Source organism: Heterocephalus glaber, unplaced genomic scaffold, assembly GCF_053883595.1.
Source record: "Heterocephalus glaber isolate CG9 unplaced genomic scaffold, H.glaber_assembly_v1.0 deba00001555, whole genome shotgun sequence".
In the NCBI taxonomy this organism is placed as follows: domain Eukaryota; kingdom Metazoa; phylum Chordata; class Mammalia; order Rodentia; family Bathyergidae; genus Heterocephalus; species Heterocephalus glaber.
Window position 1 is genome coordinate 17,948,549 of NW_028258346.1, and position 16,884 is coordinate 17,965,432.

Genomic DNA, 16,884 nt, shown 5'->3' on the forward strand with positions numbered 1-16,884 from the left:
ACAGAAAGAAGGAAGTGGGTTGACTGCTCAGCTGCTCCTGTTGAGTCCTGCTTGGCTCCACAGTGATGTAAATCTCCTGCTCAGGAAGCCAGTGCCTGTGCCCTGAGTGTGTCTTGCAGTCTGGAGGCCATGACAGAACCCCGACTTCAGTATGCGTCTCCTCCTGGTTGCCTGGCAGCAGACTGGCACAAGTGGAGGTGGCAGCCATTGGTCTGGTCTAAGTAGCAATAAGGCTTCGGTCCAGCAGAGCCAGCGTGGTGGCTCCCGAGCTTGAGTGGCAGCTGGACACTTGGGAGAAGGGTGATAGCACGGAATGAGTCGGAGGAGGATGTAGGCTATAATCAGTCGGAAGATAACCTGCACACACTCGAGACTTCTACAAGTTACCATCTCCTAAGTGCAAGGTAAAGAACTTGTTAAAAGGGACAGTACTGACAATAAAATAATATGCATTTCAGTATGGAGATGCTGGGGTACCACTGGACTAGGAAATAAAGTGAAGTAGCCACATACAGGACTTCTGTTGACCGGTGCCAGTAGGAAGCAGCAGTGAAGGGAGGTTTGTGATGAGGATCCAGGGATCGCACGCAGACCTGCTTCTCGTTTGTGAAATATTGGCAAGCTCTGGGAATGTCCTGAGCAAACCAAACCCTCAATCTTTCTTCCACATACGTGGCAGTTGCTTATTTACAAAATTCAGAACATATTGAATCAAAATATCTTCATGTATAAAATGAAGTCAAGGTCTAAGCTCAAAGCATAACGAATGGGATTTTCACCTGCATGAATCTCGGAGGACACACACAAAATTTCGATTGGGAAGTGCCCATCTGACATGGAGTGGCACCAGCAGGGTGTCTATCAACTCTGGCCCTTGCTCGTTGGACACTTAGAGCAGGTTTCCCCCTCCAATCACTGTGACACCCACACAGCACTAACACACACTTCCCCATTGCCCGCGGGCTGCAGGGAGGGGGTATTGTGATTCCTGAAGACTGCTCTCAGTGGAAATACAAATGGGAGATGTGCATCTCGCAGAGTCTGCACTTGGAAGTTTCATCCTTACCGCCACTCATAGTTGTAGAATATTGCAACGTGGCTGTGTGCCAGGATTCAAGGGGCTATTGATGTCTTCTCACTTTTCAGCCTCGTGCTACAAACAGTCCTATGAAGATGATCCTTATACAGTAGTCTTCGTGCACTTGTATAATCACATCTCTACAGTGAATTCCCACAAATCAACAGGTACATGCATTTAGAAATTTGTATGGCTATTACCAAATTGCCCGCCAAATATATACCTATGATGGCTGCATAAATGTGTCTTTCTTTCCATCACCCCTCATCACTAGGTATTGCAGAAGGTTTTAATCTCGGTTAACTGGTTCTTTAAAGATGAACACGAGGAATTTTAAAGCCATTTCCAGCTCATTTTACATTATGTAGTAGTTTCCACCTTGACTTGCCTCTGTATTCAGGATGTTCACGTGGAAGAGAAATTGGACTGTCACTGTTTTCCAGAGCAAAGCCGGGGTCAAGACTGGAGGTTGGGAAGATGGAAGTTTTGGCTCTAAGAATGTCAGACCTTGCAAACAAGCCCAGCCAGCCAGCAACGGAGGGGGCCTGCTTGGAGAGATAAGAGCTCCTCCTCGGAGCAGGAACTTCTCAATTTCAGGTTGGATGAGCAATTTAAGATGTTCAAGAAGAGATTCCTCAGTTTAGTTACAAGGTCAACATTTCTCACAGCATAGTACTTGGACCGTGGTGTGTGTGTGTGTGTGTGTGTGTGTGTGTGTGTGTGTGTGTGTGTAGCTTTAGGTGGTACAAACTTTTGAAAAAATTCTGATCGGTGCATATTCATTTTTCTATGTATATATACTATGTTGCTATGTTACTAGCAAATTACACAGCTTAATATACAAAGGTAGTCCTGCTGGAACTATAATTTGGCCATAAATATCCTTCCTGACCTTAGCATCTTTTTCAAAACTAAGATTCTACAGTTCTAATCTAATTTTGATACTATTAAAGTTTCAACTTGTAAAAAGACTTCCAAATTCCAGGGGGCTGCATTTACTGCAAGCCAACCGTGGCACACAGCAGAGAATTTGAGCATTTGCAGATGTGTGTACAGGTCAGAGCCTCTCAAAACAGTTTAAAAGGAGAGCCCTAAGCCCTCTGTGAGAACCTATCCTGAAACTATAGTCAACTTAATGATTTAAGGACAATACTAATATTTTAGAGTCATTAAGGTTTGCTGCAATGGGATCGAGCCTACATATATTAAATGAATTTCTGGAAAAAACACATGAAAAATTGCTAGTGGCATCCCCCTTCCCCATTAGCACATCCAATCTCGGCAGCAGGATTCATCTTCATAGTCCTCTGTGACTATCATAAAACTATGATCCAGTCTGCTGTGTTACATATTTAGAATATAACTTTATGCACTGAAAATCAGGTGAATATTTAGTTCATATATAAATTGTACATGATGTTCACGGTGCTATAAACAGGCACATTTTTTAAAAGAAAAAACTCAATGTACATCCAAAATTACTCCCTCACCCCAGCCTATTCTGATTCCTTCTGTCGATATGGAACATCTAATAGTCATAAAGTTAATCCTGTCTAGGGCCGGGGATTTGGCTCAGTGGTTTCGCTGCCTGCTGCACAAGTGCAAGGACCCGAGTTTGATCCCCATACCAAAAAAAAAAAAAAAAAAGTTAATCCTGTCAATTGATAGAACTAACGAAATGCCTCTGCCTGGGTATTTTGTAGGAAGTCTACGGTTTCATTTCTCCTACTTAATTCCAGCCGCAAAGCCTTCATGTCAGTGTCCCTATTGGCCTATGCAATGGCTTCTAGAGATGTCACACTCTTCTGTAACCAATGGATAGCTTGCCACCAAGTACAGATTAAAACATCACTTAATTGTATTGCTGTTCATTTAGAGACCAGCACTGTGAGTTGATCCACAGAACTGAGTACAGAGCAACTTGGAAAAAACCCAATTCTCCAAAACAATGCGAGCGCTTCATTCTCCCTGACTCACACACTATCTACACTCACCACTTTGTGTCACACACACACACACACACACACTACCACACCTCAAGCAGCTATTAGAAATGAATATTAGAAATGGACTCAAAGTAGCCACTCAGATAGGATACATTTTTAATTGGGAGGAAAAAAATGATTCATATACACAATTCTTTTAGTAAAAGTTTCTACTTCTTGCTAATAACACATTTTAATTTGCCCCAGAAAATGCATTAATTTTCTTCAAATATGTTTTTCCTAAAATATAAATATTTAAATTAAATTTTTATAAATGTAGAGGATATAGTTTCTGTTGGCTCTCACATGGGTATCAGTCAGTCCAAAACTTCAGCACTGAGGAAATATTTGCAACTGTGATTATTTTAATTTGTCTATAAATATATAATAGAATCTTTGCAACTTAATCAAGAACGATTAACTCATACTTCATGTAGTACCGAGCACCTTAAATTACATATTGTTGAATTAAACTATTGGCATTAATATATGTATTTTAATGTGTTATTTACAATAGACAAGTAGAATTCTCTTGTATAACAACATTCCAGAGATTTTGAAAATATATAATGAAAGAGTATAATTTACAAATGCTTCAATGCTTTCCTACAGTATTTAAGCTGGGATTTCATTCTTCAGCATTGGAAAACAGGAAACAAACACAAAGTCAATATCCTCAAGCTGTTTTTTTTAAAGGATTATTTTTTTTTAATAAGGGATCAAAAATGATCAAGATAAGCTATATACATGTACCAAGTCCCCAAAGCAAATGTAGCTCTTATGTATTGCAAACATACACTTCAAACGGAACAGAAAAAATGCTAGCTTCAAAACTGTTCTAGTGGGAAGTAAGGAGTCCTGAAGGTTAACTCAGGGACAGTGCACCAGACACCAGAAGCATCACAATGGACGTTAAAGTGTGGAGGAGGCCAGCAACCATGAAATCTGGTTAACATGTTTTTAACTCAGTATTTAAATGCAGATTTTTATTACCAAACCCCTATATGAATGATATTCTGAGAGATGATTTAAAATAAAACTGCAACTCAATACACATGCATGTCTGAGGGAGCAAGTTTGCATCCCTTAACCAAATGACTTTTAAACCTCTTTGGACTGGCATTTGCTAAAATACAATGCTTAAAACACAGGTCTACAATGTACATTTGTCTGCGTAAACTACAGGGAAAGAGGTGTTAGAAATGCTTGCAGAAACTCCGGGGCTACCTTCCAAGGTTTGAGAAAATGACTCTAACATCAGACAATGGGTGTTACTTTTAGTGAGTAAATCATGATAGGTAAAAACAGAAGCATTAAGCTTATCTGTGATGTGCTTTCCATTGTCCCAAAATATTTTCTAGAAAAATATCAGGTCATTATATTATTTCCCTGGGATTTGAAAAGAGCTGCAGATGCCATCGGTAGACTGGGTTATAGGGATGGGCTTAGGTGTAAAACTCCGCATCTTCCAGAATTCCGTGAGCCTTGCTTGGAAATGCATGCATACAAGCACAGGGACAAACAAAGGGTCACCAGCTGCTCGGGACTTCACAGAAAATCAGGACATGGGGACAATTAGTTACCCTCAATCATGTTCTTATGTGTGTGTTTGTGTGTGTGTGTACACACATATATGATGACGACCTTTAAAAAAACATAATTTGCTTTCCATAAATTAAGCTATCAGTCTTGGCCATAAGAGAGCATGGTGTGAGTGTTCCCCCAGAATTCATCATCTTTTGTGCACACAGCTCTTCAGCAAAGCTTTGCAATTTAAGCAGTGTACTCTGGCTCTGATTGCACCAGCTTCCAGGTCAGATCAGTATCTGATGTGTTATTCAATTCCCGCTCAGCATATGCTAATGAGAACACTTTGGAATCATTCTACACCACTGACAGATAACTCAGTGAGGAAAAAGCTAACAGCTGCTTCCCACTTAAATAAAAGGTGGGCTTCTGTTTGGAGAATTTTTCTTTTCCTACCAGTGAAAATCAACTAGAATTAGGACATAAACTGCAATAAGACAAGGGATCATTGTTATTGGGGTGGGGCAGATAGGTGAAAATATCCATTTCCCATCTATTCAGCTCTTGCTTACCTGGGAGAATCAGTTGCCTAGAAACTGGTCCAAGATTGCACCTGCTGTTCTAACGGCCTTGTCCTTGGCTGTCATCGTTTAGAAGCTATGCTGTGTACCCCGACTCGCCTTCCCCTTCTCAACCTTGTCTGCTCTGAGAAGTGTTTTTCTGATGTATCTCGTGGTGTTTCTTGGGGTATCCCCGCACCCCTTGTGGTTGTGGATGGAGGAGCTGGGGAATCACCCGACTGCTGAGACCCGGAGCTGGCCCTGGCATGCTACATCTGGTGCTTGGCTCCCGACAGTGGTGTCCGGTGTCACAATCTTTGGCGGCATCCCAGGGCTCCCTTTCTAAGGCAAGTCGCCCCTCTGCTCAAGCCACCAAGCCAAGTCTTGCAATCTTAGCTGACAGGAAGGAATGAATGATGAAAACAATTGGCTTGGGGCAGGAATGAAGGTCCAGTTGCTGAAATTAGAAAAGAGAGAGAGATTAAATGAATGCTTGATTTAGAACAGCGATTTACACATCAAACGAGTCCATATGCACTTCCAGCTTTTAAGTGTTAGCTGTAGCAATTATGCTGTAAAATCATTGCCCTCAATGAGATAAAGGAGCAACTCCGAACTCGTTCCTTACATCTCATATATCTTTCTAAAGTAAGTTCTGTGAAATTTATCTATACCAATCCCATAAATACTGATGTTGCCCTTTTTGACTGTAGAAATCATTCATTTCTGGTTCCACAATGGTGATGTTGATGCAGGGTGTGGTACAGCAGGAAGCAGTACTAGATCTCCTATCCCAAGATTACTCTGAGTCCTGGTTTTGACTCTTCTGCGATGTACACTCTTGGCCAAGTCTCTTAAAATTCCTCCCAGTCCCTCTACCACCCAGGAGAGCTGGGGGCTCGCTAGGCGCTGCATGTGATGCTCCCTGCAAACTGGGAACACAGAGCCCACGCTGAGCAGCTGTGTCCTCACAGCCCCGCACTCTTGAACGGCTGCAAACACGTGTGCCATGTCTCTGTGACAGTGACCTCTCCTCTCAGTGGGGTCCCTACAGGACCCAGCCCACGCGCTGTCAGATGGAGAAAGTCCTTCAGAAGCTGACTCCTATCACCGGGCCTGATTTAGGAGTGAGAAGGCTCATTTCCGATTCTCTCCTGATGTCCCCCAGTTTTGTTCTAATGATGACACTATTGGAGAATAAGAACAATGAGCGTACAAGAATATTTATTTACCAAAGAGTGTACTCATTGTAAATCAGGTGCTGTGCTACCCATTCTGGTATCTAATTCTCCTCATAAAACCCCTATGAGGTGGCTATTATTTCCATTTTTATATGGAAAAGTTAAGATTTACAGACATAAAACTTTCTCAAATCATCTATCTTGCAGTAAGTAGAAAGTGAGGACTCAGACATAAGTCTGTCTGATGCCAGTCAGGATTTAACACATTCCTGCGGCTTAGACCATGGGGGTACATGGGTGACTATTTAGTTGGGCAGCTTGTACCACCCGATGGGACTGTCCCATGCCACCCAATGGGACAGTCACACAGGTAGCAGGGTGGTTCAGAGCCGCCCACAGCTAGATGTACAGATTATGGCTCCCTTGTGACTGTGTTAACCACCATATTCTATGACACTAGCTCAGAATGTGACTTTCAGAAGTGACATTAAAGATTATCTCCTTCAATCCCTGTATTTTATGGAAGGGGAGACTCAGATTCCAAGAAATTAACGGACTTTCCCGAGACAGCTGGGGAGTTGTATGCAAGCTCAGAAAGAGAATCCAAGAGAACCTGACCCTCAGTTTATGGTGTTTGCTACAACCCCACTCCGTTCCCCACATGGGAAGGTGGCTGCCTGCCTACCGGCCTAGGGCTGTGTCTGAACGATGCAGCAACCTAATATGCCAGTGGTTAAAAAAGAAAAAGCTCAACTGGAGACTGGATAAAGAAGATGTGGCTTTTTAATAAAATGGAATACTACTTAGCCATAAAGAATGAGAAACTAGAGACATTTATAGCCAAATGGATGCACATTGAGGCCATCCTCCTAAGTGAAATAAATAGGACACGTGTGTAAATACCAAATAGTTTCTCTAGTGTGAAAAACTAAAAGTGTAAATAAGAATTAAAATGTATAATTGATATTGTGAAATAGAAGAAAATGTCTAAAGGAGTAGGGGAAGTGGGAGGGGGAGGGAAAAGGAAAGAAGGGAAAAGAAAAAATATGAGAAAAGGAAAAAATGGAAACAAAGTCTTTGTAAATAGGGAAGGGTGGAGGGGGTGAAGGGAGGGCAGGGGAAGGGGAAAAAATAAGAACCAAGATGCATCATGTAAAGGTACAAGATCCCAACAATGAATGTAACTGTATTGTACACCTAAAATGTACCAATAAACTAAATGGAGAGAAAAAAAAAGAAAAAGCTCCACAAAAACGGTCCTTCTTAAATCTTCGAAGTCAGGTTGTAATTACAGGCAGAAAGGCTAAAATTTAGACAGAAGTGATTTTCCTCTTGGGCAAAAATAGCCTTGAGTTTTTAAGCCAAGGATAAAACAGGAGACTGATTCTTGTTCTTTTCCACGCTGTCGGAGAGCAGTCACCTTTAGGGAAAAGGATGCAGTGAGGAGATTGATAGAGCAGCAAGAGAGCCGGGAGGATTCTTAGGGAAATGGGCTTTTAAAACACTACTGCATTTCCAAACAGGCACTTTGGGCTGCGCTTCAAGATTGAAACTCACAAATAAACAAACAAAAAAATCCCAGTGACATTTCGAGGCTGCCTTGCAAAGGTTAGAACAATGGCTGGCTGGCAACTCAGAAACAGAGTGGAAGTGGCTGTCATGGGGCATGGACTTTGTCACGACTGCCCTCAGCAAGCTGCTCCTGCTGTGGGGTCGCCACTGTCCCTCGACCCAGAACAGTGCTGTAACATTTGGCGGTGAAAGGCCCTTGGCCTCTGTCAAATGTATACCCGGCCCTTTCCTTCCATGGCCCCTTTTAGGTGACCCCTAACAGTCTCCAGAAGATTCCCAACATGTCCCACTGAAGAAATGACTCATAACTGTGGAGAGAGGAGCAGAGAGATGGGGGCAGAGAGCCCTGGCCAGGTGGAAAGGCTTAGCTCTGCTTCCTTACCAAGGAGACATCAACAACTACTTGTTGACTAATCCAGGAGGACCTGAAGAGAGACCAGTTTGTACAAAATCAGGGGCCTCTTTGAAGTTCCGGGCTTGACGGCTTGAGTGAGATGCTACGCCTTCCTGAGAATTGCCAAGAACTCAGTCTGAAAGAGAAAAGTGCACCCTTCTCTTACTCTGTAGAGCTGAAGGAGGGGTCTTTTCCTTTAGGGCAGGCAGCAACCATCCCAGGAAATCATGCGTTGAGGCATATGGGCTATTTGCACTGCTATGAGAAGTATGCTACCTTACTGGATAAATCTGCTGTGTTGGACATTACTGAACCTTAGTCCCAAACTTCTGTGCCCCCATCTTCCTCTTTGCTTGGATAGAGATGATCAGTTTTCTTGTCCTGCTGCCCCTTCACCTCTGCCCCTTGTCCAGCATCCGCTGCCTCTGTGCTGTCACCTTCTGCTCCTTGGAGACCTCCTGGATGGCAGGGAATCGTTAGTTTGCCTCCTGGTGCTCCAAACACTGGGTACGATTCCAGGGTTATATTATGCTGGATACTCGTTGAAAATGAATGGTACATTTTTTAAGCTGGTGAGATCCCATCTGATAAGAATTTAATGCTAACCTTGTAAAGGATTGTTTTTCCTTTGATTCAAATATTCCTGTGGTCTTCTGATGAAAAATGAGACCCAAAGAAAGAGCTTTGAAACAGTTGAATCTGGTCATTGTTTTTCAAGGATCAAATGAAATGTGAGCTTGCATTAACTTTGTTAGTAGTCAAATGCTCAGAAGATGTAAGGCAGCATTATGTTTACAAGTCAGTATAGGTATGTTGAATAATGAAATATGTGAAATCACACTGTCAAAATAAAAGCACACTTACAATCTCGCCTTCTTTGCCTCCAAAGTCTAAATACAGCATCCGGGTCCCATCGTCTGAAGACATTTTGAGCTTCTCATAAGGCGACTGTATGATTGTCTTGGGAGAGGCACCCTCCTGTGGCTCAGTGGTAACAGTAAATCCATTCTCATAATGCACAGTCAAGCGACACTCCTGGTTTTTGTAGGTGCAAGCTGAGAGGAGGGAGAAAGAGAGAGAGGAGTGTGAAAGGTGGAAGTCAATCCATCGGTCCATTTTCCCATGCTCAGTACTTCCGGTCTCCTTCATCCCAGGACCGACCGAGCCACAGATTTCTTACTAAAGTGCACAAATAGTAATTGTTCATGAAGATATAATCCAAGATGTCCTTGGATTGATTTTGGTACTGCAATTTAACTCGGTACATATATCTGAGGGATATAAAGAAATTATTTCCTTTTGCTGGATTCACTGAATGTTATCTGGCTTCTAGTCCTTCTCTGGCCATCTGACAACACACAGGGAGGTACACTTGCCTTTCAGTGGGTACAGTGGCTTGCCATGAGCCAGAAAAAACAAACATTTGATTTAAATAAAGTAAGTCACGTCTGACTCATCATCGTCATCATCATCATCATCATCACCTCCAACACACACACACACACACACACCACATTGTCATGTCTGCCACTGGGTGGAAGAAGCAAGCATTCTCCCATTATTACCCAAGTTAATAGATGGAACACACTGAGGAGCTCAGGAGTGAGTTGTTTAAAAATAATGTAACTTTTTATTTTAAAAAGGCCTAAAAATGTTTGTTTCAGACATGGACAAAGGTGTCATTGCTGAGACAAAATACCTGATCCCCAAAGTTAAAGGGGGAAAGGTTTATTTAGCTCAGTTTGTAAAGGTTTTAGGGCATAGTTGGCTGGTCCCAAGGCAGGGTGGCATGGCAGAGGGGCATCATGGAGGAGAAACAGCTCATGGCAGGGCGGGCAGAAGGCAGCAAAGCAACAAGCCGCAGAAGCAGCAAGTGATGGCAACAGCCCTCTTTCCATCCCTTATATTCCATCCACTACCTACCCTTAGGGTGGGTGGCACTCACATCCAGGGTGGGGCACCCTGAATTCCAGCACCACACACTCTTGATCCAGCCACCTCCAAAAAGCCCCACCTATGACTGCATGAGTCTTTGGGGGGACATCTAGATACAAGCCATAACACAGGGGCTCTTTCAACTTCCCTGAGATCTTAGGTCACAGAGAAGCTGCTGCTTCAGACAGATGCCAGATGTGGCATTTTGTATGAAGGATGTTATGTCCTCCTGACCCTGTGTGGCATCCAGAGACCTCAGCAGTAGTACCCACAAGGCACTCTCCCATCCAGAGGACAAAAGGAAACCCCTGAGCAAGCGGGTGGATAATCTCACTGTGTTTAGGAAGAGTCTGGCTCTTTAAGCCTCTGGACCTGGACAGCAGGACAGCTACCAGGATCCTAGCTCCTATTTGGGAATAGCTGTGGGTATATCATTTAAAACCCTTAAAGAGTTGTGGAAAAGAATACTAGAGACTAGATTTTTAACCCGTCTTGGCAGTTCAATTGGTCCAGGCCTTGATCTACAATTAAATGATTTTTTAGGGAAATCAAGACACTTTTTTTGCTGGAAGGGTGGGAGAAGTAATAAGAGCAATACTGATTGCTCTAATATCATTAGCCATGCTCAGCTTTCTAAACCACACTGAATTCAAGCTTAGCACAAATTAGGGAGGAGGAATATTCCATCAGTATTATAGGACAAAAAATGCTTGGAGAGATGAATATGCTTGACTTTCAAAATTCAAGTTCTTTCCACTCTGTCTCATGTTTCTTTCCAGTGCTCCAGCACTTAGGATATGGAGGGATGTGGGGTGGGACCATGGCAAAGAGGTTCTCAGCTTCCTCCCTTATGAATGATGATAGTATGGTGTGGGAGACCTTCAGAATTTGGGGAAGGAATAGGGGATCTCTAGTGCTCACAGAAGAAGATGGCTTTTAACCAGAGCTCTCAGGAACACATGTACCCCTGCCCCTGACTTCTCCATCTTCCAGCTTATCCTGATTTCTCCCTAAGGGGTACTCTCTAAAAGGCCTGAGTCCTGCACAGGTCTGGGGGCCCTGCTCTCTTGCCACCCTTCCACTCCAACCATGACCAAGGACAGTAGCAATGCGACAGTGACAGCTGCCCATCTCAACTCCCCCTTTTTCATAGTCTACTTTCCTCCCTGCACAACATGCAAAAGGGCACTGAAAACACTTTTCCTGATTTTCCTCTGGTTTTGAACTTTAAAGTATGCCAATCAGATATTCTGAATTAACTGGTTGTGATTACTTTTAATTCCAGTTGACCTTAAATGGTATTTATGGCCTTCATATAATGGAATCAGTTATCTGGAGAGGTTCTCAGTCTATACAGGATAAATTGAATACATTACTATGATAACTGAACCCCTAATTAAGTTAGAAGGTCCCCTCCACCTATCTGTGGACATCTTTCAAGTTGTAACTCCGTTATACCTTTGTCCACTCCCATAATTTCTTCTGTGCTACAACTCAGCTGGCTCAGTTCATAAAATTATTTGTTATTCGCCTTTGGCCAGTCTATGAATAGCTTCATCATTTTCCTATCAACCAGAGTTCAGGTTATTTTTACAAAAGATTTTACAAAATTTGTGCAATGTGAACCAGACCAAATCCCTTTGACTTCCTTATTCTTTCCTAGAACACTCCAAGAATTGTTGCGTGGAGTCTGAACTTCGCCAGTATTACACATATAAATTTATTGAATTTGGTATTTGGTTGGTTTGGGCTGTTTCCAACTCTCAGTTTAAAAACTCATCTTTCTTACCAGATAGAATAGTTGTCAAAAAGAAAAACTTAGTCACAACTTAGCTTTAGTAACAACGTGGAACACTTGGGGGTACAAATTGGTTTCAATATAATTATGAAAAGGCTCTGATTACCTTGGCCATGACCCAGCAGCAATTCTACAAAACATTTGTTTTTTCATTTTTGTATGAGGAAACTTGGAAAAACCCCAGCACAAGGTGCTCTTTGTCTATCTTTGGAATACTCCTGGGTGATGAGAAGTTGTGCTCTGGTGGAATACTACTCAAAGAATTGTCCGTGGGCCAAGGCATCTGTGCCACCTAGAATACGGTTAGACACCAATTCTCAGGCCCTACTCCAGGGCTGCTGACACTGAATCTCTGGGCATGGGGCACAGGCGGCAATCTGAGACTCTTGAGAATGGAACTAAAAACTTTATCATTGTCATTCTTTTTTTCAGTGCAGCTAATGTTTGGAAGCATCATTTCTAAATGTCCTGTGGAAAACCTTCCTCCAGAATAGGGTGGTACAGTAGGAGAACTTCTTGCCACGATGGGACTGTTTCATATTCATGCCATCCGTATGGTAGCCACTGGACACATGAGGCTACTGAGTGCTTGACAGGTGGCTAGTGCAGCTGAGGAAGTGATTAAACTTTAATTAATTTAAATGTATATCATCCTAAAGAGCTTATTATATAGGACAGCACAGGCTTAGACATGTGAGGGCTAAAATTGTCTGTTGGATTGCCTTGAATGCCACCTAGGGGATGAGCAAAGCACACTTCTGAGTGTGTCGGGGGAGGGTCACAGAGGTAATACATGTGACCTCTGGCCCCTTCCTCTCTGACACTGATCTCTTGCACTGCTTCCTGGCTGCCATGAATTGAACATGTTTATCCTGCCACACCGTTCCGCCATGATATTTCTCTCTTGAGGTAGCCAACCATGAAATGAATTATTTCTGTCATGGTTTAGACCTAAAATGTCCTCCAGAAGACTCATGTGTTCAAAGATGAGGCTTTGGAAGGTGAATGGACCATGGGGGCACTACATTATTTTGTGGATTGATCCAGTGTTGAATTCGTATCTAAATGTGCTGTTGGGAGTTGGAGTCTTGCTGGATGGGGTGTGTCACTGGAGGCATACATTTGGAGTTTATATCTCCCACTCTGGCTCCTCCTCCCTCTGTCTGATTCCTGGCTGCCATGAGGTAAGCAGATTTCCTCTCCCATGTACCTCCACCATAATGCTTTTGCACTGAACACCATAAACAGAATCCCTCAAACCATGAGCCAAATCAAACCTCTTCTCTTTTAAATTGTGGGTTTTAGGTATTGTGTCCCAGTGACAGGAAATCTAATACAGAAAATTGTTGTGACTATACTTGACCATGTGTCTTGGAAGGCTTTGGAACTAGTTTGAGGGAAGTGTTTAGAAAAGTTTGGAGATGGCTGAAGAAGCCATAGGATGCTGGAAGCAGAGACTGATGGGTGATTCTCACTGGACCTGAGAAGACCAGAATGGCGATAAGAATGAAGAGAGTAAAGGCCAGGTTCTTGATGTTTCAGTTAGGAATGAAGACTTCATCGGCAATTAGATTAAAGGCCACATGTGTTACACCCTAGGGGGAAAAAAGTCTCCATTTTGCCCATGTCCTGACACTTTGCAGGAGGCTGAGATTAAAGATGGTAGACTAACTGATCCAGTGGAAGAAATTTCAAGACAATCATTATTCAGGCTCTAGCGTAAGTTTTGGTGTTTGCTTTAGGCAAATTTATAGTGATAATCAGTCGCACAGAGCAGAAAGAAATATTTGGAAAACTTAAATTTTGGACCAAAAGGGACCACATGTAAAGTTGAAGGCAAAGGATGTGTGGTTGCTAAAGAGATTAGCACCATCTAAAGGAAACCAAGTACTTTGAACAGGGACATGAAATAAGATGCCTTCAGGGCATCTCAGAAATCTGCAAGACTACACCCATTGCAGGCTCAAGGGTGCAAAAGTATTAACCTTTCATTTGTGAAGAAAGTTCACAGCTAAGAGTTTGCCTTGAGTCTCAGAAGACACTTTGACTTTTGGAATGTGGAAAGTGTTGAGACTTTGGAGAAGGTGTTACAGTGATACCTTGATTGTCAAGCTCAGTTTGTTCCAAATTTGTGTTCAAATACCAAAAAGTTCAAGAACTGAACATATTTTTCCCCTAAGAAATAATGGAAAACCAAATAGTTGATTCTGAGGCCCAAAAATTACACTTATAAATTCATTTTTCCAGAACTTTAACAAATTTTACAATGATGTCTTTCTTTAACTCTATTGTGGTTCTTATAGTTTTTCTCTTAGCTTTACTGCTGTTATCACTACCTTTCTTTGGAGCCATGGTTACAATATTTTATGCAAACAAACTGCAAAAAAAGCACAGTGATGAATGATTTATGCACTAACACAAGTACCGGGCAATAGTGCTTAGACTGAAGTGTCACCCCTTTGTGTCTGTGGTGAGACGCTATGCATGACTCACACTTGGCTGTACAAGTTTTTTCAAGTCGGACTTTCAGTTCTACTACTGAGCAAAGTTACAAACACCGAGCAGAGTTTTTCAAAGTTTGCCGTTTGAGTAGTGGAAAGTTCGAGTTTGGAACTGTTTGATGACTAGGGTATTATATTTTTGGCTGTACACAAGATACTTATATCTTGTAAGGTGGAATTATTAGCTTATTATTGTGTTTATTTTGATACTACATAGAGCTTAACTAGATGTGTTTGGGTGTCAAGTTGCAAGGATTGGGATGTGACAATTAAGACTGTCAACTTGATTATTTTGGGAACTGCCTAGAGGATTAGTGAAACACACTTCCAGGTGTGTCTGGGTTGGTCATGGAGGCAAGATCCTGGGTACTACATATGGCTTCTGGCCCCTTCTTCTCTGGCACTGTTCCCTTGCTCTGCTTCTTCCTCTGCCATGGTTTTTCACTGTGATGATTCTTCTTAGGAGCCAGTTAATCACAGACTGAATTCCCTGAAACCATGAACCAGGTTAAACTTCTCCTCCTCTAAGTTATGGGAGTTGTGTATTTTATTCCAATGACAGGAAAGCTAACTAATACAGGAAATAATAATTATAAGAACAGCAACTAATAATAATACTTATTGAGGACAATTCTAGGAGGTGAGTCCTGCTGTTTGTATTAGTAGGTATTATTTGTCCCTCTTTTTATAAATGAAGAAACTAAAAGATTAAGTAAGTGATTAAAATAGAAATAAAACTGGAGTTTGCATCCAGATCTTATGAATTTAAAATTCCCACTTGCGACTATACCCTTGTGCTGTTTCCTCAGAGACAGAGAAATGGAAAAACAAGAAGCAACCCTAACAAAGTCCAGGTTACAGTTATCAGAAGAATGTTGCCGACCATGCTGTGGCTGTGTCCCACAGTGGCCTCTCTGTGTGTGTCCACAGGAGACTAGAAGAGGCTGGCCATGGCTCTCGGAGCCCAAACCAATATGCCTTAGATCTCGGAACTGGGAATAATAGTAGAGATACTGCAATTGTGTATTGTGTTGGCTGAGGAACAACATTGGCTTAAATGTGGAGGCCACATTAGCAAATATACAAGATTTTATAGTATGCATTTTGTTTATTATCATTACTTTCAATTCAAATTACTTTTTCAGTCTCTTTTCTTTGCCCAATTAAAAAAGTTAAATCAACCATACTTCTCTCGTGTGTTGACATGTTTATCATCTGTCCATCTACCATCTGTCTGTTTTAGAGAATCGCATGAAAATTATTTATCACAGCAGCCTGAACAAAGCTGGTGTTTGCTGGCTCCCTGTTCCAACAGTGGGAGGTGCCATGTCTCCATAGCTACTGCAGGGTGAGGAATGGACACAGGGCAACACAGCCTAGAGCTAATGTCGGTTCTGTCACCTTTGGCTGTGTGCTCTTGGGCAAGCTACTTAACCATTCTTCAGAATTTACTTCCTGATTTGTCCAGATAAGAAGGGAGCTGTGGAGATCAGCTGAGTTAGGCAGGTTACTGGGGTCCAGGACACACAAGCCATGCGTGTATAGAATGTGAAAACAATATTAACATTGATACCTCTATTCCATTTTATTTCCCTTTTAAAACGTGGACCTTGCCTCAATTAGTTAATTTGGGATACACGCAACATTTTTTTTTCACTGCATGGAAAAACCCCAGATATTACATAAAATGCCCAGTATGCAGTAGGTAGAAGTAAATGGTGGAGTATAGCATGGTTTACCACTGAGATTTAAGTGCCTAGAAAGGCCGGTGACAGACGCTCCTCTGAGGCCAAGGTAGAGTAGAGGGTGTGAGTTCATGTAAAGTTACGACACTGGTGGCCATAGCCAGCAGTACTCACCAGTGGTGACTTCAGCAATGAGCTCAGCTGAGTTGTGGCATCCCTGCACTATGCTCCTTGTCCACTGGGAGAGGTCCTTGCTGACCTCTGCCCGGAAGAGATGGGTTTCAATTCCTTGCTTGGTGCCAGTTCGTGTTGCAAAGGACAGCTCCAGACCGGCCTGGGGTGAGCCCTTCCCAGGCCCCGAATGGACTAGCCTGGAGAGAGAGAGAGAAGTTATCATCAGAAGGGACACTTGTCTATCACCTGCCACACCCCTGGTAAAACCCCGGAACTGGTGACCTGCTCTCATTTTTATGACTTGGAACCAGGGGACCCACCATACCCTACTCTTCCCCATGGTTGCTGCTATCTTTCCTCCAATGGTAGAGTGAAATTAAGAAGCATCCAAGGGTTGTGCACTTGGTCGTATACCCAGAGAATTTTAACTTGTGCAAATTCAACTATCCTTTTGGCCAAAAAAGAAAAGAAGTAAACAAGAGAGAAAATAATTT

At 42.5% G+C, this 16,884-nt stretch overlaps 1 protein-coding gene across 1 annotated transcript in view; it reads right to left on the reverse strand.

Moving 5' to 3' along the window:
* Positions 1-3,163: 3,163 nt before the first annotated feature.
* Sntb1 (syntrophin beta 1) overlaps positions 3,164-16,884 on the reverse strand; it is a 218,487-nt gene continuing 204,766 nt past the window's right edge. Inside the window, exons 5-7 of the mRNA XM_004850225.3 lie at positions 16,391-16,587; positions 9,162-9,352; positions 3,164-5,607 (exon numbers count right to left, since the gene is read on the reverse strand). Of these exons, the coding sequence (XP_004850282.1) occupies positions 5,515-5,607; positions 9,162-9,352; positions 16,391-16,587 (481 nt within the window). The 3' untranslated portion in view covers positions 3,164-5,514. The remainder of the gene's footprint in view (positions 5,608-9,161; positions 9,353-16,390; positions 16,588-16,884) is intronic.